At 36.4% G+C, this 26,936-nt stretch overlaps 1 protein-coding gene across 3 annotated transcripts; it reads right to left on the bottom strand.

Annotated features, from left to right (window-relative positions):
* Positions 1-446: 446 nt before the first annotated feature.
* On the bottom strand, positions 447-25,652 carry LOC106872581 (uncharacterized). 3 transcript variants are annotated; one of them, XM_089342779.1, is made up of 22 exons: positions 25,590-25,652; positions 22,212-22,413; positions 21,141-21,352; positions 19,543-19,845; positions 18,829-18,889; positions 18,176-18,434; positions 16,509-16,639; positions 15,885-15,958; positions 15,169-15,306; positions 14,912-15,088; positions 13,782-13,993; positions 12,612-12,977; positions 12,196-12,337; positions 10,250-10,461; positions 8,974-8,997; positions 8,340-8,424; positions 7,360-8,111; positions 6,218-6,317; positions 4,783-4,973; positions 3,641-3,838; positions 2,332-2,522; positions 447-770 (listed from the first exon to the last, which is right to left on the bottom strand). In XM_089342779.1, exons 2-22 carry the CDS (start codon positions 22,389-22,391, stop codon positions 498-500), a joined length of 4,281 nt encoding a protein of 1,426 aa, XP_089198905.1. In that variant the 5' UTR covers positions 22,392-22,413; positions 25,590-25,652; the 3' UTR covers positions 447-497. The 3 variants fall into 3 exon arrangements, with proteins under 3 accessions (XP_089198905.1, XP_014775101.3, XP_089198906.1); XM_014919615.3 differs by lacking the exon at positions 25,590-25,652 and adding an exon at positions 23,986-24,169; XM_089342780.1 differs by lacking the exons at positions 447-770; positions 2,332-2,522; positions 3,641-3,838; positions 4,783-4,973; positions 25,590-25,652 and adding an exon at positions 23,986-24,169 and having other exon boundaries at positions 6,084-6,317.
* Between the last annotated feature and the right edge of the window lie 1,284 nt (positions 25,653-26,936).

Raw genomic sequence — 26,936 nt, 5'->3', positions numbered from 1 at the left:
TGTTTTGCAATAAAATTTTAAAGCAACAACATACCTTAAGACTCAGGTGCATTTTCAACCCCCAAAACCAACAATCCTATATTATTTCTGCATGGGAATACACTTTCTTTCTCCATGCTTCAACAAGTAGAGTGACACTCAAGCAGCGAAGGGAGTAAAGATAATGTTATAATGAAAATCACAAGTCCTGCAAAATACAGCTACCCAGGGTTTCCTGTTTGAAATTTTATTTCCCCATTTATCAAGCTTATAAGAACAAAAGCTTTTGCCAGTTGCTTTAAATAAAATTTTGACCAAGAAACTCTGGGTGACTGTATTCTGCAAGACTTGTGGTTTTCATTATAACTTTATATATATATATATATATATATATATATATATATATATATATATATATATATATATATATATATATATTATACTTAATGAATTAAAAACTGTTTAGTATGATCTTATAATCTTTATAACAACTTCCTAATCATGTTTAATATCAAATATTACAGACTCTCTAACCAGTCTATCTCCCAATTTTGAGCTGCAATTTTACGCTCATTTCTTGCTTTGCTTTTTTCCGCACTGCGACGTAACTTTTCTGCTGGGATTTTTGATATAGAGAAAGGGGTTACAGCAACCCGGCTAAAGCGAGGGCAAGTGCTGCTGCTCCATACATTCAACTTCCTTCTCAGAGATGCAGAAATCTTGGTTTCTGTCATATTCTTGCTGATATACAATTCAACGTTGTCTATTTTGTTGTTGTAAATCATCAGAATCTGCAAAACAAGATGACATTTTTCTGTAATTAACCATTTAGCATTTAAACAGACCACATGATTCAGGGTTCAGTCCCACTGTGTGGAACCTTGAGCAACTATTTTTTTTTACTATAGCCTCAAGCTGACCAAAGTCTTGTGAGAGGATTTGGTTGAGGGAAACTGAAAGAAGCCTGAGGCACCAGTACCCCACCCTTACTTCACTGCTTGCTTTATATTCAGCTTTGCACTGCACACATATATATCTTATATATAAAATAAATCTCTGTGTGTGTGTTTGTTTTTCACATGAAAACGGCTGCCCGAATTGGTCCCATACTTGGGGTGCATGAAGAGTTTGACTTGGAATACAATAAAATGGTCTTGGTTTATTTTTTTTTTATCAAAAATAAATAATATTGCTTTATATAAGATTAACTTCTTTAAAAAAGTTTTTCAATGTTAATTTCTGGTACTGACGTAGTAACTGCAGCTAGCTCGACATACACATGTATGTCTGATGTAGCAACTGTGGCTAGCTACACACACATGGATGTCTGATGTAGCAGCTGCAGCTAGCTACACACACACATGGATGTCTGATGTAGCAACTGTGGCTAGCTACACACACACATAGATGGATAGATAGCTAGCTAGCTAGCTAGCTAGATAGATAGATAGGTAGATAGATAGATAGATAGATAGATAGATAGATAGATAGGATGGATAGATATATAGAGATAGATTGGATAGATAGATAGATAGATAGATAAAGAGGTAGACAGACAGATTAGATAGATAGATAGATAGGCAGGCTGAGAGGTAGATAGATATAGATAGATATAGATAAATAAATATAGCTAGAGAGATAGATAGATTTAGATTTAAATAAAAGCGGTTAAAATGTAAATACTCATCAACAGTGTATTGTACACATTCATGTGTGTATGTGTAGCTAGCATCCAAAATTCCTACAAATATACTTTACGAGTGATTCTCAACAAGAAGGGCAAGAGAGGTACAAGAACATTTCTGGCATCAGGATGACCATTGTAGTGTTTCCGTAAAAGATGCTGCACAACAACAAGAACAGTAAAAAGCCTGATTAGAAACTTCAAGACTGCACTTGAAACAATTCTACCTGACTCCAGCAAATACAAGGGAGTAAGAAAAGAGTACTGTGTTAAGTAAGTCTGAGTTTATAATCTGAATGAAACTGGGTCCTTCTGCTTATATATATATATCTCAAGAGGTCAAGAGTTCAATTCCTGAAGCAGCCAGTCTGTTGTGTCCTTGGGCAAGACTTCATTTTACATTGCTCCAAAGCACTGAAGTAAAAACGAGCGGGGATGGTGGTGGCAGTGATGGTGGCATTGGTGTTGCTGATAGTGCTGAAGGTGGTGGTGGTGGTGGTTGTGCTGGTGGTGGAGGTGGTGGTGATGGTGGAGGTGGTGATGGTGGAGGTGGTGGTGATGGTGGAGGTGGTGGTGGTTGTGATGGTGGTAATGATGGTGGCGGCAATGATGATGACGACGACGACAACGATGAAGAGTTGAACAAACAAACAGAAGTAGCCATTTACCTTGAGGACATTTCGAAGAACATCAACATCTTTGTCCGTCTCCAGAAACACGATGACTTTACCCGAGGCTCTCATTGCAAGTTCTTGCTCCAAGAGTTCCATCAGAGGGGAAGGATTGTCATCTCCACCAAAGAGCAGTTCCTTTACCGTTTCACTCTCTTTAACATTGTACTTGGAGTCAAGAAGAGGCTCTGAAACAACAAAACCACTGCAGTTCATTCTCCTACAACTGTATTGATCTGTCTGTCTGTCTATGTATCTATCTACCTTATCTACATATTTATCTATCTGTCTGTCTGTCTGTCTGTCTGTTCAACCATCCATCTGTCCACCTGTCTGTCTGCCTATGTATGTATGTATGTATATATGTATGTATGTATGTATGTATGTATGCATGTATATATGTATGTATGTATGTATGTATGTACATATGTATCTGTCTATAGATAGACAGATAGATAGTTACATACATACATATATATACACACACACATGTGTGTATGTATCTATGCATATATTAGTGTATGTATGTGGCTGTGTGCATATGTATGTATATATGTATATGTGAGTCTATGGCTGTGTTGCCATTAGGTCTGAAAATCGAATGGAAGTCTCAAAAGAACCTAACTGCAGTTCTTGGTGATCCAAAGCAGATATGCAATTTATGTGGGTGTCTTTTCAAAACAATGTCTGGTTTTAAAAGTCACATCAGACGCCATGATAGATCTAAGGTGTAAGTACAAGAGATGGTCAGAATTCTGCATAAAGAGCAGACAACCACCATGGCTCTGTGTGTGTGTGTGTACATTTGAAAGAGAAAGACAGAGAATGTGTGAGATAATGTTAGAGATAAAGAAAGTGGAAAGCCAAGGAAGGAAACCAATTTTCCTTGAGGAATGAAACCAATTTTCCTCCCACACCAGTCTCCTCCCACTAACACCCAACCGAATATAGATGCCTCACTTACAGCCTTCCCTCCTTCCCCTCCCCTAGCATTCCTACCTTCCTCCTTTCCCCTTCTTCCTCCTCCTCTTCTTCTTCTCATTCCTCCTATGCCCTTCTCTTTCCTCCTCTTCTTCATCATCCTTCTCCTTCCCAGTTACATTCACAAAGTGTCCTCTCGCACTCTCTCTCTCTCTTCTGTATCTCTCTCTCTCTATTCTGTATCTCTCTCTCTCTCTTCTGTATCTCTCTCTCTCTCTCTCTCTCTTCTCTATTTCTCTCTCCCTCTCTATTCCCATCTTTCACTCTCCCTCTGCCTCCCTCCCTCTCTCTCTTTCTCTCTTTCCTGCGAGGTGCTGATATTTACCAATGACCGCATAGAGAGGGATTGTCTCAATACAGATGTTGCCTTGTTCACAGGCCAAATGGTGGACCATGCTGTTGGTATTTGTGCTGCTGTAGAATGCGACGGTGTTGTGTAAGTTGGGAAAAGGCTTGCTGGCCTTATTCATGAATGTCCGTAGGAGCTGACTGCAAGCTTGAGTCTTTTGCAACCACACTGTCCCTGTAAAGGAAAGTATATATAGATATGTGTGTGTGTGTGTGTGTGTGTATTTGAAATTTATAGAAAAACAAAAGACAAAGACGGGTGTATGAACAATAAGCAGGTGTATTAGTTTGACGCTCGGAAAAAATGAAAAAGTTTTTTACGTTTCGAGCCTATGCTCTTCAACAGAAAGGAATAAGAGAAAATAAACAGAGAGAGAATGAAAAAACTTGTACAGTTCAGCAGTCCAACATGGCAAATGATATATATATACATATATATATCTATATATTGTCATCATCATCATCATCATTTAACTGAGGACTGGCGAGCCAGAAGGCTGCACCAGGATCCAATCTGATCGGGCAAAATTTCTACTGCTGGATGCCCTTCCTAACGCCAACCATTCCGAGAGTGTAGTGGGTGCTTTTACATGCCACTGGCACGATGGCCAGTCAGGCAGTACTGGCAACGACCATGCTCAAAAGGTGTATTTTATGTGCCACCTGCACGGGAGCCAGTCCGGCGGCACTGGCAATGACCACACTCAAATGTAAGCCAATGTTCTCTTGTCATTTATTTAATTTCATATTATGCTCTGTACTCAAGTAATGCTTTATTCTGAAGTATATATATATATTGAGTTTTTCTCCATTGAGGGTTCTTATGACGCAAGTTATTTGGTGACCTCACTGGTGCTGGTGGTACATAAAAAGCACCCAGTACACTCTGTAAAGTGGTTGGTATTAGGAAGGGCATCCAATTGCAGAAACCCTGTCAAAGCAAACAGCAGAGCTTGGTGTAGTCTTATGACTTGCCTATTCCTGTCAAACCTTCCAACCCATGCCAGCATGGAAAAGGGACATTAAAGGATGATGATGATGATGACACAATACAAAATGATGCAAGGAGCTACTTTGATTGAAAAGTCAAAATAATTCAAAAACCAAATTAAACTCTACCTGATCCAGAACAACCACCGCAATTGTCAACCAAACATTTTCTGGTGTCTACCATTATGTCACTTGTATCCATAGCACTGGCACCGGCAGCAGAGATCAGCCGTTCTATAAATGTTGAGGTTTCTTTTTCACGTTGAGCCTGTGTAGATTTACACACGTCTTGCTCTTTGACATTGTTGTTGGTGCAGAAACTGCCAGAGAAGGAAAGTCTAGGATTACTTTCAATAAAATGAAGTCACTTTGAAAATAGTTCATGAAACTGTATCAGTGAGACAAACCTGAGAGTTTTTAACACTTTCATCACATTTGGCAAACAATGACTTCTTTGATTACAGGGCCCCATGGAACTGATCATTAGCTTACTGTATTGCCATGGTGATAGGGACCAGGTCGTTAAAGGGAAACACAAGCAGAATAAATATCATGAAAATCATTTGTTGGAATGCTCCAGTTTATTGCTTAAATATACATACATACAAACAAAACACCTTGTTGATGTTGAAATTCCAATGAAGGAGCCTTGAATCTAGGTTAGAAACCAACTCTTTCTCCATTGACAAGAAATCTTGAAATAAAACTGAACAATGACACACATACATACATACATTCATATATACATACGTACAGTAGTGGTCAAATGTTTGGAACATTTTTTTAGAAATTGAAATTCTTATGCTAAAGTACAATTCGATTCAAATATATAACTTTAGGCATTCAATATAAAAATTGTAATTTTCAGATCTTTGTTTCAAACTTTTGGCCACAACAGTGTGCTAGTAATGTTAAGCAGAAGCAACAGAGTGACTCAAAGGCTGAGAGTTTCATGTGTTAAGGGCCAGCATACAAAACACTTTTCTGTTAAATCAGTCTGTTGCTTCTGCTAAATATCAATAAAAATATGCAAATACTCGTATTTTAAATTATATATATATATATATATATATATATATATATATATATATATATATAGAGAGAGAGAGAGAGAGAGAGAGAGAGAGAGACATACACACACATGCAAACATATATATATGATATATTATATACAATGTATTGTTTGCCTTTTTTTGGTAGGATTGACAAAAAAAGGTAAATCCAGCAAGTGATAAATATTATTTAATAAATTCAGTATCTACATTTGAGCTACTGCAAGTTTCATGTTAAGATACAGCAGTAACAAGGCATGTTTGTATAGCATACTCATCATTGATTTATTCTCCTTTTCTCTTTTTTTCTCAGGGAGTAGCCATGTTTATTGAACCTGACTGATTGAAACTATTTGAATGGTTTCTGCTCTTTTAAGCCAGCTGGTCTCATCTATCTTCAGCCAAACGTTCCTCTTCCAAAATACAGTGACTCTGTCCCCACTACAACCACCACCACTGCCATCACACCAAACCATTAGAAAGCATCTTTGAAACAACAGAGAAAAACTTACTCAGTTCCTTCTGAGTAGAGAGAAAGGTAATAAAAATCTTCCCCCAGAATGGGTTTCTTGCAAGCTTCTTCCAGGTCAGTCGATGATATCAAAGAACCACCTGTGATACGAACAATGATAGTAATAGAGCTAATAATAATAATAATAATAATAATAATAATAATAATAATAATAATATCACAGTGGGCGCATTAGTTATGATATAAAGAATATTCAAATACATAACAAAAATACCAGGACTAACAAGTGTATATAACATACAGAAAATAGCACTACTAGGCACCACACACATCCTTCGTAAAACACTTTCAATACAGTGAAAATAAGGACACCACAACAAACCACAGCACATACCCAAGGCACACAGAGCTGTGCTCGGTAGTGCAGTGAAAGCACGTAATAATGACTATTGAATAATAATAATAATAATAATAATATATATAACATACAGAAAATTGCACTACTGGGCACTGCACACATCCTACGCAAAACACTTTCAATACAGTAACCATAAGAGCATTACAGCAAACCACAGCACATACCCAAGGCGCACAGAGCTGCGCTCGGTAGTGAAGTGAAAGCACGTTATAAAAATAAAACTACTGAACAACAATAATAATAATAATAATTCTTTCTTCTACTATAGGCACATGATCTGAAGTTTTGGGGGAGGGGTAAGTCAAATATCTAATGGAGGCCTCAAAAGACATTTTAAGATCCACAAAGATCAGAACTTAACTAAAGCTTCTTGGTGGTCCAAATCGGATATTCAATCTATATGGGTGCCTTTTCAATACATTGTCTGGATTTTAAAAAACCACATCAGACGCCATGATGAATCTAAGGTGTAAATATAAGAGGTGGTCAGACTCTATATAAGGAGTAGACAACCACCATGTGTATGTATAATATTTTGTGTATGTATAATATTTTGTGTATGTATAATATTTTGTGTATGTATAATATTTTGTGTATGTATAATATTTTGTGTATGCTGCCCTTTGAGACACTAATCCTTCATTTGTCAACACGTGAACCTGTCTGTCTGCTTATTCTTCCTTCCCTCTCTAACATCCCCAACTATTCATTTGTTAACCTGACACAGAACAGTCTTACATACCAACCTCAATTCCAATCCATACCTGTGTGCGCAGCATCAGAAAATTTCTTGAGCTGTCTAAAAGTTTCATTGTTTCCTCCAGCATTCCATATTTTTATGAAATGTTTTCCATTTTGTGGCCTCAGATCCACATAGATGGAGCTGCTGTGAAGTCCAATTCCGAGAGACCAATCAACTGCCCGTAACGACGGACTGCATTGTCGGATGACTGTTTCTGCCAGAAGTAAAAGATGGTTTGAATCTTTGTCTTTTGTTGTCAATTCAACTGCTTTTCCTGCCTGGAATCGGTGAAGTTCTTCAATATGGCGGTGATTTAGGTTGAGGAGATTGGCTGTTGATGAACGATAAGCACCATTAGGTGTGATGTGGAATTTCTCTGGGAAAGCTTCCTTAACTCTTTCTAAACATGTCAAAATCTGTGGATCAAGTCGGAAATAACGCACATTGGAAAAGAGAAAGTCTTTTATTTTGAAATTCGGAGAGAGGTTTGTCATCTTGTTTGACCCATCAAATAACATACTTGCCCCAGATTCTGACTGGAGAGGTCTTGGATAATCATATTCTTGTGACTGAGAAAATGGTGGTTGAACCACTAGTAAACTCTGGCTGAGAAAATCCACCTCGTTTGCTACCCAGCCAGCTTGTTTCTTAACAAATACTTCAATGAATGAATGGCTACTATAGGAGACATAGTCAAAACTGGCACATATGGCCAATAAAGAAAGTTGCTGGAGGTATAATCCCGGGTTTGCTGTTGTTGTGAGCCGTAATCCTCTACAATAAAGATAAAATGAAATAATGAAAAGAACTATATTCATTATATTTTGGTAAAAATGGTTACTAACTATTTTTAACTCAATATATAATGTTGGGTGTCTGGAAGTTTTTCGTTTTTGTTTTGATGGAGGCTTGAGTGTGAGTGTTTGTAGATTCTAGGTTTAAACATGTTGCTGGTTAACAACATCATAAACAATACCTAAAAGGAAAATTGTAATTGCTTACCTGCCTTCTGTGTACAAGGGATGAAATTGGTCAGGTTTGGGCTTGTATTCCGAAGCTTCTTTATGACTCATTAGGACTTTAATAACTGCAGATAGATATAACATTACTTTATCAGGATGTAACTGCACACACACATATATAGACATGCACACACACACACACACACACACACACACACATATGGACTGGTGAGTGTATTTATAACTAAGGTGAAAATCAAAATCAATACATAAGAAAAAGGGTATAAATTTGAAGATATTTTATGAGAAGCTGAAGCTTCTTGAATCAGAACTGGGTTCGATGGTGTCTATTATTGAAGTATTTGAACAAATGGAAGCCTGATACTTAAAGCTTTGGATTCAAGGATGAAGATGATAATAATAATAATAATAATAATAATAATAATAATGGTTTCAAATTTTGCCACAATGGCAGCAATTTTGGGGGAGGAGATGAATTGATTACATCGACCCCCAGTGTTTCACTGGTCCTTAATTTATCGACTCTGAGAGGATGAAAGGCAAAGTCGACCTCGGCAGAATTTTACCTTTCATCCTTTCAGGGTTAATGATGATAATACACACACACACACACACACACACACATTTACAACAACAAGAAATGATTTTCCTACCTGTTTTTAGAGCTGGTTTCTTTGCTGGAAAGTAATTAAAAATAATAATTATTTTTTGATCAAAGGTAATATTGGTGATTAGGGATCATTGACTAGCGGTTAGGGACTTATGATAGAAGTTGGGGATTAAGTATTAGGGATTAGAGTTGAAGATTATGCATTAGTTATTAGCAAATGGAAGAAAAGATTTACAATTTTCATAATTACAAACAGCAAGCTAAGGGAAATAACCCAAGTCCTGTAAATTTAGAATCTTCCAGCATTCCATAAAATAGCACCAAATGGTGTTTGCCTCTTAATTGGAGAATGAAAACAAACACCCAATGGCAACTCAGAAAGGAAAAGAGAGAGATAATTTCAGGAAAATAAAAATTAATTACATAGAAAATAAAAATTTTTTATGCTTAGAAGAGAAATATGATGTCCATTAGCAAGCAAGGGTACAATGACTTTCGACCTGTTCCCATCTTATTTGCCCTCATCAAGGAGACAATGCCAGATATATTTTGATCTTATTGCACCACTTGTAATTTTAGTTTAATTGAAAATATTTTGCAGCTTACCTCCAACTCAACCATCTCTATAGTAACTGTACTTAGCTGTATAGTTTTTATGGCAGAAGGTACCCACAGACTATATGTGTGCACACACATGTGGGTATGTGTATACATCATCATCAACATTATCATCATCACCATTTAATGTCTGCTTTCCATGCTGGCATGGGTTGGATGCATCAAGCTGCAATTGTCTGTTTTGACCTGGTTTCTATGGCTGGGTACCTTTCCTAATGTCCCCCATTTTGCAGAGCGCATTGGGTGCTCTGTATGTAGGCACAGCATTAGTAAGGTGACCAAGGAACTTACAAGACGTGAAACCCTCAACTCTGTGGGGGTGGGGGGTTGTGTTTGGGGAGGTGACTTTGAGCCAGGTGATGAGAAGTTAAAGCATGATAAAGGGACAGAAACAGGTGTCTTGCTGTAGAAGAGATACATAGCTACCCCAGTTGGAAAAAGAGAGAGAAAATAGTTAAGAGGTGTTAGAGTATATTTGTACAGAACTTGAACTGTAAAAGAATTTTTTTTCTTTATCTTCTGTCATCTGGAAATTGCCATAATCCTTACCTGTTCTAAAATTATCACCTCCTCTAGAAATAGTCAGCATCATTTTTATGTTATCAAAAATTGGCAAGGTTGTTTTACTCATATCATAGAATGCTTCTCCTTTCAGTGACGCCACCATTTCAATTCACCAATTTCATCTTGTAATAACTCACCTTGCAGCCAAATGTTCATTAAACGAGATAACTCTCGCAGACGACTTGCCAGACGTCGACTCATAACACGTCTATTGCACCATTCCCAAGGTTCATCTGTTGCACTTGCTCGACTGCAATCGTCTCTGCAACATCTTAGAGTGTTTCCACACCAATTCTTTGACGGTCCCTCTGACTCAAACTCGATATCGTTAAAAGGGTACACGTATAAACTGTAAAAACACAACATAAAATAAAGAGATATAATAGGACCAGCGACAAGCTGGTGCTCCAGATTAACCACAGTCTAATGTTTGAAACTTGCAAAAGGTAAAAAAAAAAAAAAAAGGACGACGTCCACTGTTTTAAATCAGAAGTGACACACATTTATAATGTAGTCTAAGGTTTATCATGCCAGGGAAAAAGACAAGATGGCCAGACTTGTATGAAAAAGCAAACATTAACCTTTTTGGTACCAATCCAAATGAGACTGCCCCTAGTCTAAGGTAGAACCACAAAGATTCCCATTAAAATGTTATATTAGTCTAAGTTTTAAACACCAGATTAATAATGAGAAAATGGTTTTACTAAATTCTTGATTCATTTTAAGAATTAATTGAAACATAACAGTGTATTTCTGCAGAAATATGATAGCAAAAGGATTAAACTGATTAACGAACAATACAGATCGTTAAATCCAAAATGATAAAAACAAAACGATTATCTTTGTTTTTCACAAAATAAATTTACTTCAAATTTTCTTCTCAACACTTGATTTTTTAAAATTATAATTACAAAAAATATGGTCATGTGGTAAGAAGTTTGTTTCTCAACCACATGGCTCTGGGTTCAGTCCCACTGTGTAGTACCTTGGGCAAGTGTCTTCTATTATAGTCACAGGCCAAACAAAGCCTTCGGAGTGGATTTGGTAGATGGAAACTAAAAGGAGTCCGTCGTATATATATGTCTTTGTGCTTTACCCCTGTCACCACTGACAACAGGTGTTGGTTTGTTTATTTCTTTGGCAAAAACAGACCGACAGGGAAAATACTAAATTTGGGTCGGCAAAAATTGACTCTAATTTCGTAATCTTTGTTCTTAACGCTCAAACTAGAGCAAGTAATGCAGGGGAGATAACTCCAGAAATGCAGTTTATTTAACCCCCCTCCATTCCCCACTATTGCACCCTGTTATCATTAAATTCTCCTTTATCTTTTACTTCAGTCGTTAAACTGCGGCCATGGACATCTGCTTCGAAACCGCCAGCTACTATATCCAGACTATGAATTCATATTCATACCAACAATAATCGGAGCACTAGGTTTTGTTAGTAAATGCTTAAAGGAGAATCTGGATAAACTGGGGTTTTCAGAAAGAGAAATTGACCAAATAGTTCATACATTACAAGTGCAATCTGTGAGTGGAACAGTAAAAATATGCAAGACTTTTCTCAAGTTCCAAATGTGAATTTGTCTATGTTAACTACATCCCAAAGATGGAGCCTTGTTGGATACTGGTTCCCACCTCAGTGGAAGATTTCTAATAATTAAAAAATAGAAGAGACATACATACATACATATAAACAGGCTTGGATAACCTTAACAAATGATTTAATAGCACTGCTAACACAGTAGAACACAGTATTGACGAATAAAAGTGTTTAATATACTTTGTTTTATATTAGGGCTGCATAACAAAATACGGTCTCCCTACAAGCCATCAATGAAATATCTCATAGCTTTTAGAGATTGATGATTGTTATTCTTAGAATGACATTGTAAGATAGGTGTGAGAGGTCTGATCTGGCCAGTTCAAATATAAAACAGGAAAAATATTTTAGCTGGATGTGGCTGGTTTCGGTGCTAAAAAGTTAAGCTCTAATCTACACTGAGCCCTTTTTGGTGCCACACGTTTACAAGGATTCTGTGAAGTTTCATGTTTTACAATTTCTCGCAGGGATTACTCACCTGGAATAGTCTTTGGTGTTGGTTCGGTCATTTGCAACATCAACAGGGCCACACACTTCATCTGCTGTCATATTTTCTGGGAATGTGAATCCAACACGGAACGGCTTGTTCAACAGGTCATCACACATACTGATATCAGAGCCTGCAATATAAGGCAATTACAAAGTATATTCAAGATAATTTATATCATCATCATCATAATCATCATGTGGTGGTCAATGGTAAATATCAGTATGGGGCAGGGGAGAGTGAAAGAGAGAGAGAGAGAGAGAGGAGTGTCTCAGGGAGGGGTGGGGGTTATAAGTGGCATTTACAGGAAAGCTAAAATTAACTGTAACGTTGATAACGCTTATAGGTGAGAGGATTATTTTGATGGTCTGAAACTCAAAACAGGTTTTTTCAATGAAATATCTTACTTGTGGCATTCATTGAAGTCATAAACATTTTCTTGTCCGATATTTCCTCCTCAGTCTCTGAACTGGAATCAGATTTTTCTGGGGGTTCCTCCATACAAACGGCCAGTTCTAAGTAAGCATCAGTTTTCACTTGTCGGACATATTGGAAGTCGGCACAGAGGGCGAGTTTTCCCAACACATCGAGTGTGGTGGGGCTTTTATCCAGCGACAACCCCTTGTTTGGATTGTTAGCATCAATGGGTTTACTTATTCCAATCTGTATTGCTCTGGCTTCACCATAGAACAAAGAATCCTTTTTATTATTTGGTAACTGAGGGGGATTTGCTGGTGGAGCTTCAGTCCAGGATTTCAGAACAATCAGCTTTCCTGCAAAAGACAAAATATTGTCATACATACATACATACATATATATATATACACGAGTGAGATCGAAGGATTTCCGAGCGAGATTGAAGGATTTTCAAGCAAGATCGTTGCCAGTGCCCCTGGACTGGCTCTTGTGCAGGTGGCACATAAAATACACCATTTTGAGCGTGGCCGTTGCCAGTACCGCCTGACTGGCCTTTGTGCGGGTGACACATAAAAGCACCCACTACACTCTCTGAGTGGTTAGCGTTAGGAAGGGCATCCAGCTGTAGAAACTCTGCCAAGTCAGATTGGAGCCTGGTGTAGCCATCTGGCTTCACCAGTCCTCAGTCAAATCGTCCAATCCATGCTAGCATGGAAAGCGGACGTTAAACGATGAACGGCAGAGGCACACACACACACATAGATACATATATATACAAGGTGCCTTCCAGAAGTTTGAAGATGATTTTTTAGGAGAGGCAGTTTTAACCATCCTAGATTATTGTATTTTTAGTCTCTCATTACTTTATATCATATCTAATAAGCTGACCTGCCAACTTTTGATATTCTAGATGGAAGGAGATGGCTGTAGTAGCCCTCCAGATACACCCTGCTAAACTTTGCTTGTCATGGCTGACTAGTTTTGCAGCTCGCTAGTTTAGCAGCTTGCTGCCTTTACATTATTTCTGTTTACCAAATTCCATTACCAAGATATTGGTCAACGAAGGGTCTAGAAGCAGACATTTGCCCAAGGAATCATTTATGCGGACCAATTAAAACAAACATAAAAATAAGAGAAAAAAATATACTTATTGGTCTTACTGTTTGGCCAGGTAAGCCTGGACATGAGGACAAGTTTTGAGAGTTGCAAAGCCAATCTTGGTGTCACCATTCTATCAGGACATTGGTTTGTCTTGGAATTCTTCACTGAATGTTTGAAACAATCCTGACACTTTCTTCCTTGTTGTTGGCACCAAGTTCCATTTGTTAGTTCTGACATGAAGACAATGTCATCTCCAAGAAGGTAAAGCAGACTGAAAATAAATAAGAACAAAGCAGTATGGGTAGTGATGCTGTTGTTGTTGTTGTTGTTGTTTAGGATCATAATTTCAGCTTAGGCATTGTGTACATTATCCAATGTAAGTTGAATTGGCTACATTATCCAATGTGAGTTTAATTAATTAGGCATCATGTACCTTAGGCTATATTATGCAATGCATGTTTAATGAATTAAAGGTGACATATTTGGGGTTATAATAAGAGACAATTAGGAGTTATAATGAAGGTAATAAAGGGATATTAAAGGGGTATTGGGATTATAATAAGATGTTATTGGGGGTTATAATAAAGAGATATAAGGGGTTATTAAATGTTATAATAAGAGGCTATTAAAGATTGTAATAAAGGGGTACCAGGGGTTACAATAAGGGGGCATTTTTTTGTCTTTGATCAGTAATTGTTGTTTCCTATTTGCTTCTATCTAGAAATCAAAGGAAATGTCTACCATTCCCTTCAAAGTTTGCTTTTGTAACCTGGACATCAATGTCTCGAAACTGATCCATTTTCCATTTCAGACAGATTCAGTGCTGAGTTGCTGAAGTATAAATATTGCTATAGCAAATATTCTGACCAGTACCACGGATTTGCTTGTCAGTTGCTTGACCACAACTACTTGAGCATGTCCCTTAGTGGCTGACGATATGTGCATCTCTGACCATGAACAGGCGTAGTGGTGGGGGGCATCATAGCCATGTGTTTAGAGAGATTCTTTAAAGTTTGAATGAATGTAACAAAGCAGAGTTTGAAGGAAATATTAGCCATTTTTCATACTTTCTAGGGGTCAGCAAATAGGAAATAACAGTTGCTACCCAAGGACAAAATTTGTGTTATACAGGGTCATAACAAATCTGAGACAGAAAAGAGAATGAGAAATAATGAAGAATGGTATTTACTTTTTTAAATTACTTTTCTTGTTGGTATTTCTGCTATAGGTGGCAGCACATATATCTGTCATCTTCAATGATTGGTCAGTTTCAGTTTTACCATTGTGATGACATTCTGCTGTTTCCAAATGTAACAACATTTGTTCACCGATTGTCACTTCTTGAGATTCTATTTTTTGTTGTTCTCTGCAACAACAAAATATAAAATATAACACCAAATATATACGTGCACCATGGAGGTGTGTGTGTATATACATGTTACTTACATGTTAGTTTCTGTAGAGTTATCGTCGTGTTGCGGAGTAACCAATGTGGTTAATACTGATGCAGAAAGCTTTGATGTGATCTTTGTGGAGCGAACCGGCCCAGCGGCTTTAGATTCTACTTCAACATTAGGGTTAGAACTGTGGAAAAGAAAAGAAGGTTCTGTTAGCCATTCCTTGCAGGAAATGCCTTATATGCATAAAAATGCACAATAACACACACACAGAGATACACACACACACACACATATACATGCATATGATGGATAATTATATATATATATATATATATATATATATATATATATAGTTTTAGGGAAAATAACCAATTTTCAAGAACTCATCGATGAAAATCCACTATCACATATAGAAAAATTAATAATTAAAAGCACAATAAATGAGTATAATATAAAGTAAAGTAAATATCATAAGATAAATATAATAAAAAGATTACACGTGTTTCATAACCAATTTTCAAATAGAAAAGAAATTTAAATCGATTAAAATCAATTGAAATTATCGAAAATAAATTCTATTCAAAAATATAGCTACTCGTCAGATCGCAAGTATATATATATATATATATATATACATACATACACATATATATTACATATGAATATGTATATACACACACACACACACACACACATGCACACTCACATACATTTCTTGGAGTGATGACCCAAGAAATATAAAGATTTGTTGCAGATATTTACCTGATCTCTACCGGAAAGGTGTGAAGTGGGTACATCTTATCCATGAACAGACCAAGGTGAGCTGTGAATTTCAACTGGAAGTAACAAGCGAAAAATAACTTGTACACACACATATATATATATATGCACACATATATACATATGAGTGTGTGTGTTTGTGTGAGAGTGTACATGTGCGTCTGTGTATGTATGCATATATATATATATATATATATATATATATATATATATATATATATAGATAGATAGATAGATAGATAGATAGATAGATAGATAGATAGATAGATAGATAGATATACATATATATATGTACGAGGGGGAAAAGAAAAGTTCTTGGTTTTGGATAAAAGAAAATACAGGATGATCAGTTAATTATCATTTTATTCAACATATTCCCTTCTCAGATTCACACGCTTATTGCAGCAATTCTTCAGTTTTTCTAAGCCTTGTAAAAGATCTCAGAAGGTTAGGCCTCCAACCAGGCCTTTTGTGATATCCTTAAAGCCAAAACCTTTTCAGTACCCTTATGTGTATATATACATATACATGTATGTATGTATGTATGTATGTATGTATATGTAGCTATGTCTGCATATATGTACACACACACACAGATATACTAACCTGATGTGAGAACTGCATTAGCATCTTCATGTCCTGTTGTGCATCAGCCTGTACACGAGTTTCGTTACTTAATTGCCAATCGGTAACTTTCACATCTTGTGTACTTCTGTTACCCTTCTCGTACTCCATCACTGCCATTAAAACAATCAGAAACTTAGAATAATTATTTCAGTTTTGTATTTAATTTTCAAGATTCTTGATCTGAATTCATGTGTTGAAACAGATTTTGTTGTGTCTTGGGAGGGTCATCACGCTAATAATAATAAATACGCACACTGGTTCAATTTCACTTCTTTTAAAATTATTTGTCAATTGGTTAATCATTTAATCAATTAACTAATAGATTGTTCAATTAATCGCTTAGCTGATCAATTAATCAGTTGTGTTTATCAAAGGCCTTTTGCCATAATCATAACTTCTTCAATGTCTTTCCCCTCTATTCTAGATCTACTTTTGTCAATGAAGACGTCATGAGGTTTTGACTGACACAACTGATTAATCAATAAACTGAATGATTAATCAAACAATTTATTAGTTGCTTAAATAATTAGCCAATTGACTAATAATAATAAAGAAATGAATTTGAATCAGTGCATGTGTTATTGTTGGCATAATGATTGTCCGAAGATGCAACAAGATATTGGCTTCAAATTTTTGGTGCAAGGCCAATGAGTTCAGGGGAGGGACTAAGATGATTACATCGACCCCAGTACGCAACTGGTACTTATTTTATTGACCCCAAAAGGATGAATGACAAAGTCGACCTCAGCAGAATTTGAACTCACTCTGACTTACAGAATCTTGTCAAACTATCCAACCCATGCCAGCAGGGAAGATAGACACTAAAAGAGGGTAATGATGGTGATGATGACGATGACGATGATGACATGGCAATGATGGTAAATAATAATAATGAGGATTTCAAATTTTTGCCACAAGGGTAGCTTGAGGGAGGGGATTAAGTTGATTACATCGACCTCAGTGCATAACTGGTACTTATTTATTCAACCCAATAATAATAATAATAATAATAATAATAATAATAATAATAATAATAAATGTCCTGCTGCAATGACAGGCAGTGGCTCTCATGCTTCTGATCTTAACTAATTGGAAGTGCTATGGCGTACATGTTTTGTCTTGGCATAAAAGATGGGCTACAGCAAATATTCTGCTCAATACCACAGATTTGCTTGTCGCCTGCATGATTTTAACTAGTTGGGTATATCCCTTCGTGGTTGATGATATGTTCATCTCTGATAACAAGCAGAAGTAGTGGAGGAGAATCATACCTATGTGTTGAGAGGAATTCTTTGGGGTTTGAATAATTCACCCCAGGAAAGATGTGTTTTGTTCACCCTCGTTAAACAAACCTTATTCAGGGACCTTTTGAGTCGGATGGGCTACTCAACCTCCCCACCCCAAAATTGTAACTGGGCCTCACCTGCATGGTCATGTGCAGTTTATCTTGATATGTGGTCACCATGTCGTGCATACGTGGTTATGATGCATCTGCCTTGTGCACCCTTATCAGACGGGTAGTCAACATGGGTATATCGAGCTCCATATATTTGTACCCGTGTCACTTTGATGCTCTCTCACTCAATAACAACCACAACAACAATAAACATGATGAATATATGTCCCCCACCCCACCCACTCCTTACCTGTTGTGTAATCTGCCATAGAGTTTACCACTGTGGTCACATGACTTCTTCCAGGAGCAGCGAAAACATTGAAGTTGAGACTTGATTCTAGTTGGACAGTTATTTGTAGAACTATTGATGGCAGACCAGATGAATTAGTTAATGGAACAGTTAAGAATTCTTGGGAATTTGGTTGGAATCCATTGAGGATGTTCTTCACAGCAGTCTTGTTAAATATCTCTGTATTTAATTCCAGCAATGACTTCAAACTGACATTCACCTGAGAAAATGGTTTTAAAAATCAAAAGAAATATTAACCATTTAGCATTCCGATTATTTCATTTAAATTTAATCTTTATTATTCACATTATTTTGGATTAATCATGTATTATCTTGTGGCTTTCAGATTTCAATCATGTGACTGTCTGTGTTTAAGATTATAAATGTTGGGTAGGTGTGAGAGGCTGGATCTGGCCAGTTTGAACATAAAACAGGAAGAATATTTGGGTGAGTCATGGCTAGATTGGAAACTAATTATGATTTGATGGTTAGAGTGGTAAGAGGCAGAGTCAATGGTTAGATGGCTGTGGAGTCCAGTTATACCACGTGGAGCTGTGTGAGGTTGTTTGGTTAAGTACCTTGTGTTTTCTGATTTCATATTGAGTAGCACTTACCTGATTATAAAAGGATTTGACACAACTTATTCCTTCCGGGTCTTTGGCAATGACCAGCTCCCTACAAAGAAATTATACTTACAAAGACGTATGTAGACTCATGCATACACATACATACAGTGGTGGACTGGGTCTAAAAATATTGGTTGCCAGGAGACTAAGGGGGCCCACCAGCAACTACAATGCTTTAATTTAATTTTTTTTGTTAAAAGTATTCTTTCCAACTGTCTACAAACACAGCCAGGCTGAAACAATTAATCCATTCTTCCAGGAGTGAATAAAAAATCCTCAAACTTGAGGGGATGGGCCCCTTAGATACTAATATGGATTCTAAAGATGCAGGGGCCTGCTTGCCATTGGGCAAGCTGGCAACCTGGCCAGTCTGCCACTGCATACATACATACATACATACATACATATATACATACCCACATACATACATGCACACATGCCTACATATGTTAACTACTGGAATATGTAATACACAGCCTAAATGCCAATCTTGAGAAAGAAACCGGCTCTTTCTTTATTGGCAAGAAATCTTGAAATAGACTGAATAATGACATACATACATACACACATACATACATACACACACTTGAGCAGTTGTAATGCATCTAAGCACTGTATACAAAGAACTCGTTATTATTATAAATAATTTTTAAATACAAGCAGAGAAAATTGCAAAGAGAGACGGTTGCCCCACCAACTTACATATCAAAAGATATATTGGATCTTGTTTCGCAGTTTGAAACCTTGACTGATAGATCCATACTTGCTCCAGAAATGTTGCTGTTGTTGTAGTCGTCATCAAGAATCTTAACTAAATCATCACTGTCCTTCAATTTGATCAGGTGGAATGGTCTGGTTGAAAATCGGTTGAGGAAAGTTACCACATTTTGTGATGTGACAGAAGTGTTTTGGTGAGTTGTTGGTTGAATGGAAGCTGACTGTTTGGTGTTGGATGGTCTCAAATGGATGGAGAAGGTGGTGGTGTTTTCAAACAGACCCAAGGAACTTATTAAAAATAGTGCAAAGATTGAATTTATTGGAAAAATATATAAATAAATAAATAAATATATATATATATATAAATAGAAATATTTATTTCTTTATTGCCCACAAGGGGCTAAACATAGAGGGGACAAACAAGGACAGATAAAGGGATTAAGTCGATTACATCAACCTCAGTGCATAACTGGTACTTATTTAATCAACCCCGAAAGGATGAAAGTCGACCTCAGTGGAATTTGAACTCAGAACGTAGCAGCAGACGAAATACTTGCTGCCTTAATAAATAGAAATACTAAATAGATAAGTGATTGTGTGCCACTTATATATATTTTCAAACAGATGTTTAGCAGCGCCACCTTAGCTGAACAGTTATTCTGTGCAGAGGAGGGGAAATAACCCAGAAACTACAGTGGCCTGCAGATATTGCTTTGTACTGATTGGGGATGCTGAACTCCCCTGTTTGAAAATATAAGGACACAGATATTGTGTCTTATGGCCAGCTGGAGACGATGTTTACTGGAGTTAAACAATAGTAGCATTCGTCCCAACCAAGACTGCCATATTATGATGACAAATAGTCTTTACTTTAAATATATCATCATCATCATCATCATCGTTTAACGTCCGCTTTCCATGCTAGCATGGGTTGGACGATTTGACTGAGGACTGGTGAAACCGGATGGCTACACCAGGCTCTAATCATATATATATATATATATATATATATATGCATGTATGTAGGTATATAGATATGTATATATATATATGTGTGTGTGTGTGTATATCAATGCAAAATGAATGAAAATACATTTAACTTTAAAATTTCATATACCACCATTATCATCATCATTGTTGTTATTGTCATTATCCTCATTATTTCATGATCATCATCAACATCGTCATTGTCATCATCATTGTTGTCATCATCATCATTGTTGTCATCATCATCATTGTTATTTTTCATTGTAATTGTCATTCTCAGAGTTGTCATTATGAGTGATCTAATCATCGTTGTCATCACCACTGTCATTGTCATTGTTGTGGTGACCGTTCATCAATGTTGTCATCATCATCATCATCATCCCCATTCTCATTATCAATTATCATCATTGTCAGTTGTCATTACGATCATCATAGTCATCACCAGCACCATTGTCATCATTGTCATCATCATCATCATCATCGTCATTATCATCATCATCATCATCTGCCCCAGAATGATATGAAAAGTAAAAGTCAACCCTGCTGACATTTTGTCTTTATAATACAAAGGGAGATAACTCAAAATGTGTCTTTACCTTATTTCCTTCATGAATACATTAATTCGACGATGATTAGCAAAGCTGACATGGGTCACTGCACCATAGATCCCTTTCTGGTGAGGGTTCAAAGAATTTAGGAAACATTCCCATTTTGGTCCACCAACAACAATCTGCCCTGCGGTCCAGTTGCGGCCCAACGAATCATCTTTTCCAATGAGAATTATCTTATTTTTCTCACATTTTAATTTCTAAGCAAAGCAAAAACCAAACAAAAACGAAAAAAGATAAAATCTATAAAATAAACAGCAAAATAACAAAGTAAATATTTCTCATTATACTTGATTGGGTAGACATGTCAACAGGGATTGGGACATTTGCGTTTAACCGCATGGATCTGGGTTCAAGCCTAATGCCCAAAACCATGAGTAAGTGTTTTCTGCCAGGGTTAAAGGTTAACTAAATGCCTCGTCTGTCTTCTTCTTCCATTAGATGCTTCTATATGCAATGCATCTCTAAAAATTAAGATGAGTATCTTCCACCATAACCTTGAAATAGCAGCCAAGTTCCCCTCAAATCACACCATAGTATTTATTCAAAAAGAGGATGCACTGTATTATGATGACCAAGATGTAGCATGTCTGTAAAGAGGTAGGAAGGTCATGACTGGAAATCCTTTGATTATAGGTATGTGTGATCAAGGCTGACCTGCGATTCACCCTCAGAACATCATAAATTATTTCTCTCTCTACTCTCAACAGAAATGGGAGGAGGGAGAGCCATTTATGGATTAACACATCAAAACAAAACGAACATACATTGATATGGTCGATATTGAGTCATGAGAAGGCGTGGTCATTACAGAGGCTGATTAGATAGAAAGTGGGTGTGTGCGACTGTGAATCTATGTGTGTTTGTGTGTGAGTGTGCTTAGGAGAGTGTATATGTGTAAGAGATAGTTTGTTTGTATGTGTGTGAGACTGTATGTGTGTGTATGTAACTGTTTATGATATACTGTGTTTGTGTTTGTGTGTTTGACTGTGTATATGTGAGACCCAATGCATATCTGTATGTGTGTGTGTGTGTGTGTGATAAACCTGTTGAACTCACCTTTATTGAAGAATAAACATCTAAATAAATGATGTCGGTCAGTCTTCCTGTGGTGGCCACCTCTACTTGCTGTCCACTGATTTCTTGGACTGATGTTTGACCAATGTCCACCCCAGCATTAACAAAGGTCAACTTAGTCACACCAGCACACATTAACAACATTCCAATTAAAAGAGCCATTCTTAGAATTCTTCAAATATTTCTTTGGAAGGAAACAAAACAAAAAAATTTTAATAAATTTGAGTTTTTTTGCATGGCATTTTTTGTTTTCTTTTTTCTTTTCTTTAACATAACAAATGTGTGTGATCATTGATTGATTTTAAATTATTGACTTTTGTCTTGTATTTATATATGATGATGATAATAATAATAATAATTATAACAACAACAACAACAATGATAATAATAATAATAATAATAATAATAATAACAATAATAATAAGACTAAAACAATACCTATTGTCATAGGTGCCCTGGGAATGACAGCAAAATGGGCTGATTACTACCTAGCTCAGATACCAGGAAACCCCAAAATGGCTGAAGTTCAAAAGATAGTGCTCATGGGAACTGCCCATATCCTACGTAAAATACTGTCTATGTGATCTCAAATTTTAAAACAAACACATAATTTTCTTATGGTTTCTTAAACATTCTCTAGAACAACACTATGTACAAATCCAAATATATGGTACCCTAGGCATAACACCTACATGAAGTTCTAACTTGTTGTCTCTTGAGGTCTCTGGGTGAGAATTGGATCCAACTTGTACAAATGCAAAGCAAAAGTCAAACATAAAATAATAATAATAATAATAATAATAATAAAGCAAGTATAAAGATCTTGAAATAGAAATTGGCAAAATGTGGAACCTCAAGACTAAAGCAATATTTGTTGTCATAGGTGCCCCAGTAATGATAGCAAAAGGGGTTGATTCCTACTTATCTCAGATACCAGGAAACCCCAACATGGCAGAAATTCAAAAGATAGTACTCATGGGAACTGCCCATATCCTAGTAGCCTATGTAATCCCAAATTTTAAAACAAACTTATAATTTTCTCATGCTTTCTTAAACATTCTCTAGAACAATACTAAGTGCAAAACCAAATATATGACACTCTAGGCATAACACCAACATGAACTTCTAATTTGTTGTTTCTTAGGGTCTCTGGGTGAGACTTGAAGTCAACTTGTACAAACACAAAGCAAAAGTCAAACATAATAATAATAATAATGATAATAATAATAAGAGAAATTAAGGCAAATAGACCAGATATAGTTGTCAAAGATCACGAAGAAGAAAAAAAATGCTTTCTAATTGATGTATCAATACCAGCAGATGACAACGTTTCCCTAAAAGAAATGGAAAAACTTTCAAAATACAAAGACCTGGAAATAGAGGCAACTCGAATGTGGAATCTAAAAACAGAAACAATTCCTATTATAGTAGGTGCCTTAGGTATAATAAAAAAATATTCAGACAAATACATAACAAAAACACCAGGACTTAAAAATATATATAACATACAGAAAATTGCACTACTGGGCACTGCACACATCCTACGCAAAACACTTTCAATACAGTAACCATAAGAGCATCACAGCAAACCACAGCACATATCCAAGGCACACAGAGCTGCGCTCGGTAGTGAAGTGAAAGCACGTTATAAAAATAAAACTACTGAACAATAATAATAATAATAATAATAATAATGATGATGATGATGATGATGATGATGATGATAATAATAATTCCTGAAAGAATGAGATGTCACCTTTGAATGCTTTGAAGACAGATAATTGGTCCCTAAAGAAAGGAGTTACATCTGAAGCAAAGAGTTGGTGCCTCTTGAGATGAATTAAGTGCCGACTGTGGCCCAAGAAATGGCAGAAAGATCTGTGGATTTTTGGTTTCTTCTCCAGAAACACTTCAAAGTTGTTTGGTTATGTTTTGTTACTGAATAAATCAACAGGAAGAAGAATTATCACAGCAACACAAATATGTACCCGGTGGTCCTGTGTGTGTGTGTGTGTGTGTGTGTGCATGAGACAATGTTTGATTGTGCGTTTGTGTGTATGTATATATGCATGTGTGTGGGGTGTAGTTGTGTGTATGTGTAGGGGTGGGCTATATTAAAAAAATAACATAAAGACAACGCCATTCTGAATTATAATGATAATGACAATGATGATGATGATGATGTTGATAATGCCATGTACACAGTGCCAGATCAAGGGGGATTGGTGTAAGGAGTGATAGTCAAACTAGGAAGGCCTTCCTGTTTTCTTGTTTTATTTATTTTACATTAATATATTTCTAATCATATTTATATTTATTTTCATTTTTTATTTTATTCCTGGTCATTTCTAATCTTTGGTTTCAAGTTGAGATTAAATGAATGTTTACACAACTAATGAATTGGTTTTATCATTAATGTTGTTGTTAAGGCATTTGCGAGTTGGACAAAATACATACAGGTATGGCTGTGAGGTAAGAAGCTTGCTTTCCAACCACATGGTTCCAGATTCAGTCCCACTGTGTGGCATCTCAGGCAAGTGTATTCTACTATAGCCACAGGTCAACCAAAGCCTTATGAGTGGATTTGGTAGATGGAAACCGAAAGAAGCCTATCACAGAGACACAGACAAACTATTTACAGGGTTCAATAGAACCTAGGTTCATCAAGAAATAGGATGCCAGGACTGGCTAGGTACCATAGAAATGAGTTCCCAAAGAGGTCAAAACAACCATTAGGTGTCATGTGTTGGTAGTGTACAGCATGTATGTGTGTATATATGTATCAATATGAGCGTTTGGAGGGATATATTATTATCCGGGCGGATACCGTATTAGCTCTCAGTTAAGTTCCAGTTAACGGCTAACCTCCACAAGGATTAATATCTAACGTCTGTGACTGCAATTAGCTGTTAGTCACTGTGGAGAGTATGGAGATTTGTACATCCTCAAAATTGATTTTATAATTATACACAGTGTATTATAATGATCTACACGTGTTTCCACTGTAGTGACTACTCACTATTGCACCTGTGACCTTGCAATATTGTTGGTGCAGCTTCATTAGGGTCCATCCATTTGGTCATCCTTGAGGATGTAGGTCATTATAATATGCTACATATAACTATAAAATATATTTTGTGGGTGTACAACTCATAATCTTTTTTATTATTAATATCAATATTTATAAAACACAAGATGTTTGTGTGTGTGTGTACGTGATGTGGGTTATGCACGTCCACAAAGTAGCACGCATGTCGCTCCAATTTTAGGAGGACATTGTTCATGACCCTATCTGTGTTTTTGTCAACTTTTTCTCACAGAGGCACCCGCGTATAGCTGTAAAAATCGATAAACTTTTACCAATTTTGAAGTTTGTTGACATGGCGAAGTCAAATCTGTGCGTACGCGCGTGAAGGAGAGAGAGAGCAAGAGAGAGAGAAAGAAAGAAAGAGAGGGAGAAAGAAAGAAAGAGAGAGAAAGAAAGAAAGAGAGAGAGAAAGAAAAAAGAGAGAAAGAAAGAAATAGCGTGTTTGTGACAAGGGGAGAAACAGAGTGTTTGCCAAGCGTCTAAAAAAAAAAAAATTAAAAAGTGGAAGAGGGAGACAAAGCGGCTAAGGAAAAAAAATTTCTCTCACCAAGACAGCGTCTAACAAAAAAAAAAAAAAGGAACGAACGAGTGGAAGAGGGAGACAAAGCGTATTACGAAAGAAAATGTAGCTAAGGAAGACAGAGTAAAATGCATTTTTTTCTTAAACATGAGATATAGTTTCAAATATAAGATGTTTTTGAAAGACACTATATTCTATAATAAGATTATATATACTTTCTCACACAACAATTCAAATATATTTATTTTAAATCATTTATTTATTTTAAATCGTTCATCTTTCTCCCCCCCCCCTCTCACTCTCACACATACGCACATATACTACTTTGGGAGCGAAAGAGTTTTGTTTATATTTCACAACTATGAAACAAAAACGTATGTAACAATTTGTCAGTCACCCCACCCCCCAACCCATTTTTCGGACCACAAAAAGGGTTTGGTAATTTTTCAGATTAACACCCGCACGATTTCCACTAGGGTGTTACGGTTAGGATTAGGATTAGGGTTATGGTTACGGTTTTAGGGTCAGAGTTAGGGTTAGGGTTTAGGGTTAGGGTTAGAGTTAACATAGAAGGGATAGGCTCCTTATTTTTTGGTTAAGGTTGTTGGTAAGCTTTCCTAAGTTACTCCAATCCAGATCCCCAATGCAAACCTTCAGATCAACCTTCTCCTATGCAGATCTCTAATGCAACATTTAAAAAAATAGTCAATAAGTGAAAATAACCAATAAACTGATTCCTTATGGGATTTCCCAATCAAATTGCCAGCAAACCATTTTCAGCCAAACCAATTTCAACGGATTTCGCTCAAATCTGATGTCGATGTTACTTATTTTGGTTTGAAATAAAGGACTTAATCATTTAATAATCCTAGCTTAATCCCGAGCAGCGCCGGGTTATACTGCTAGTGTTATATATATATATATATATATATATATATATATATATATATATATATATATATATATATATATATATATATATATATATCATCAGCGTTTAACGTTCGCTTTCCATGGTAGCATGGGTTGGACGATTTGACTGAGGACTGGCAAACCAGAAGGCTGCACCAGGCTCCAATCTGATCTGGCATAGTTTCTA

This window comes from Octopus bimaculoides, chromosome 26, assembly GCF_046866305.1.
Source record: "Octopus bimaculoides isolate indiv1 chromosome 26, ASM4686630v1, whole genome shotgun sequence".
Classification (NCBI taxonomy): domain Eukaryota; kingdom Metazoa; phylum Mollusca; class Cephalopoda; order Octopoda; family Octopodidae; genus Octopus; species Octopus bimaculoides.
Note: the sequence above shows the minus strand (reverse complement) of the source record. Positions and strands in the feature narration are given on the sequence as shown.

Coding starts and splice junctions, on each gene's coding strand:
- LOC106872581 (XM_089342779.1), bottom strand. CDS start 22,391: ATGGCTCTTTTAATTGGAATGTTGTTAATGTGTGCTGGTGTGACTAAG. Junction 8,112..8,339: donor CCCTTGTACACAGAAGGCAG/GTAAGCAATTAC, acceptor TCTTTATTGTAG/AGGATTACGGCTCACAACAA. Junction 771..2,331: donor TTCTTCGAAATGTCCTCAAG/GTAAATGGCTAC, acceptor CTTGTTTTGCAG/ATTCTGATGATTTACAACAA.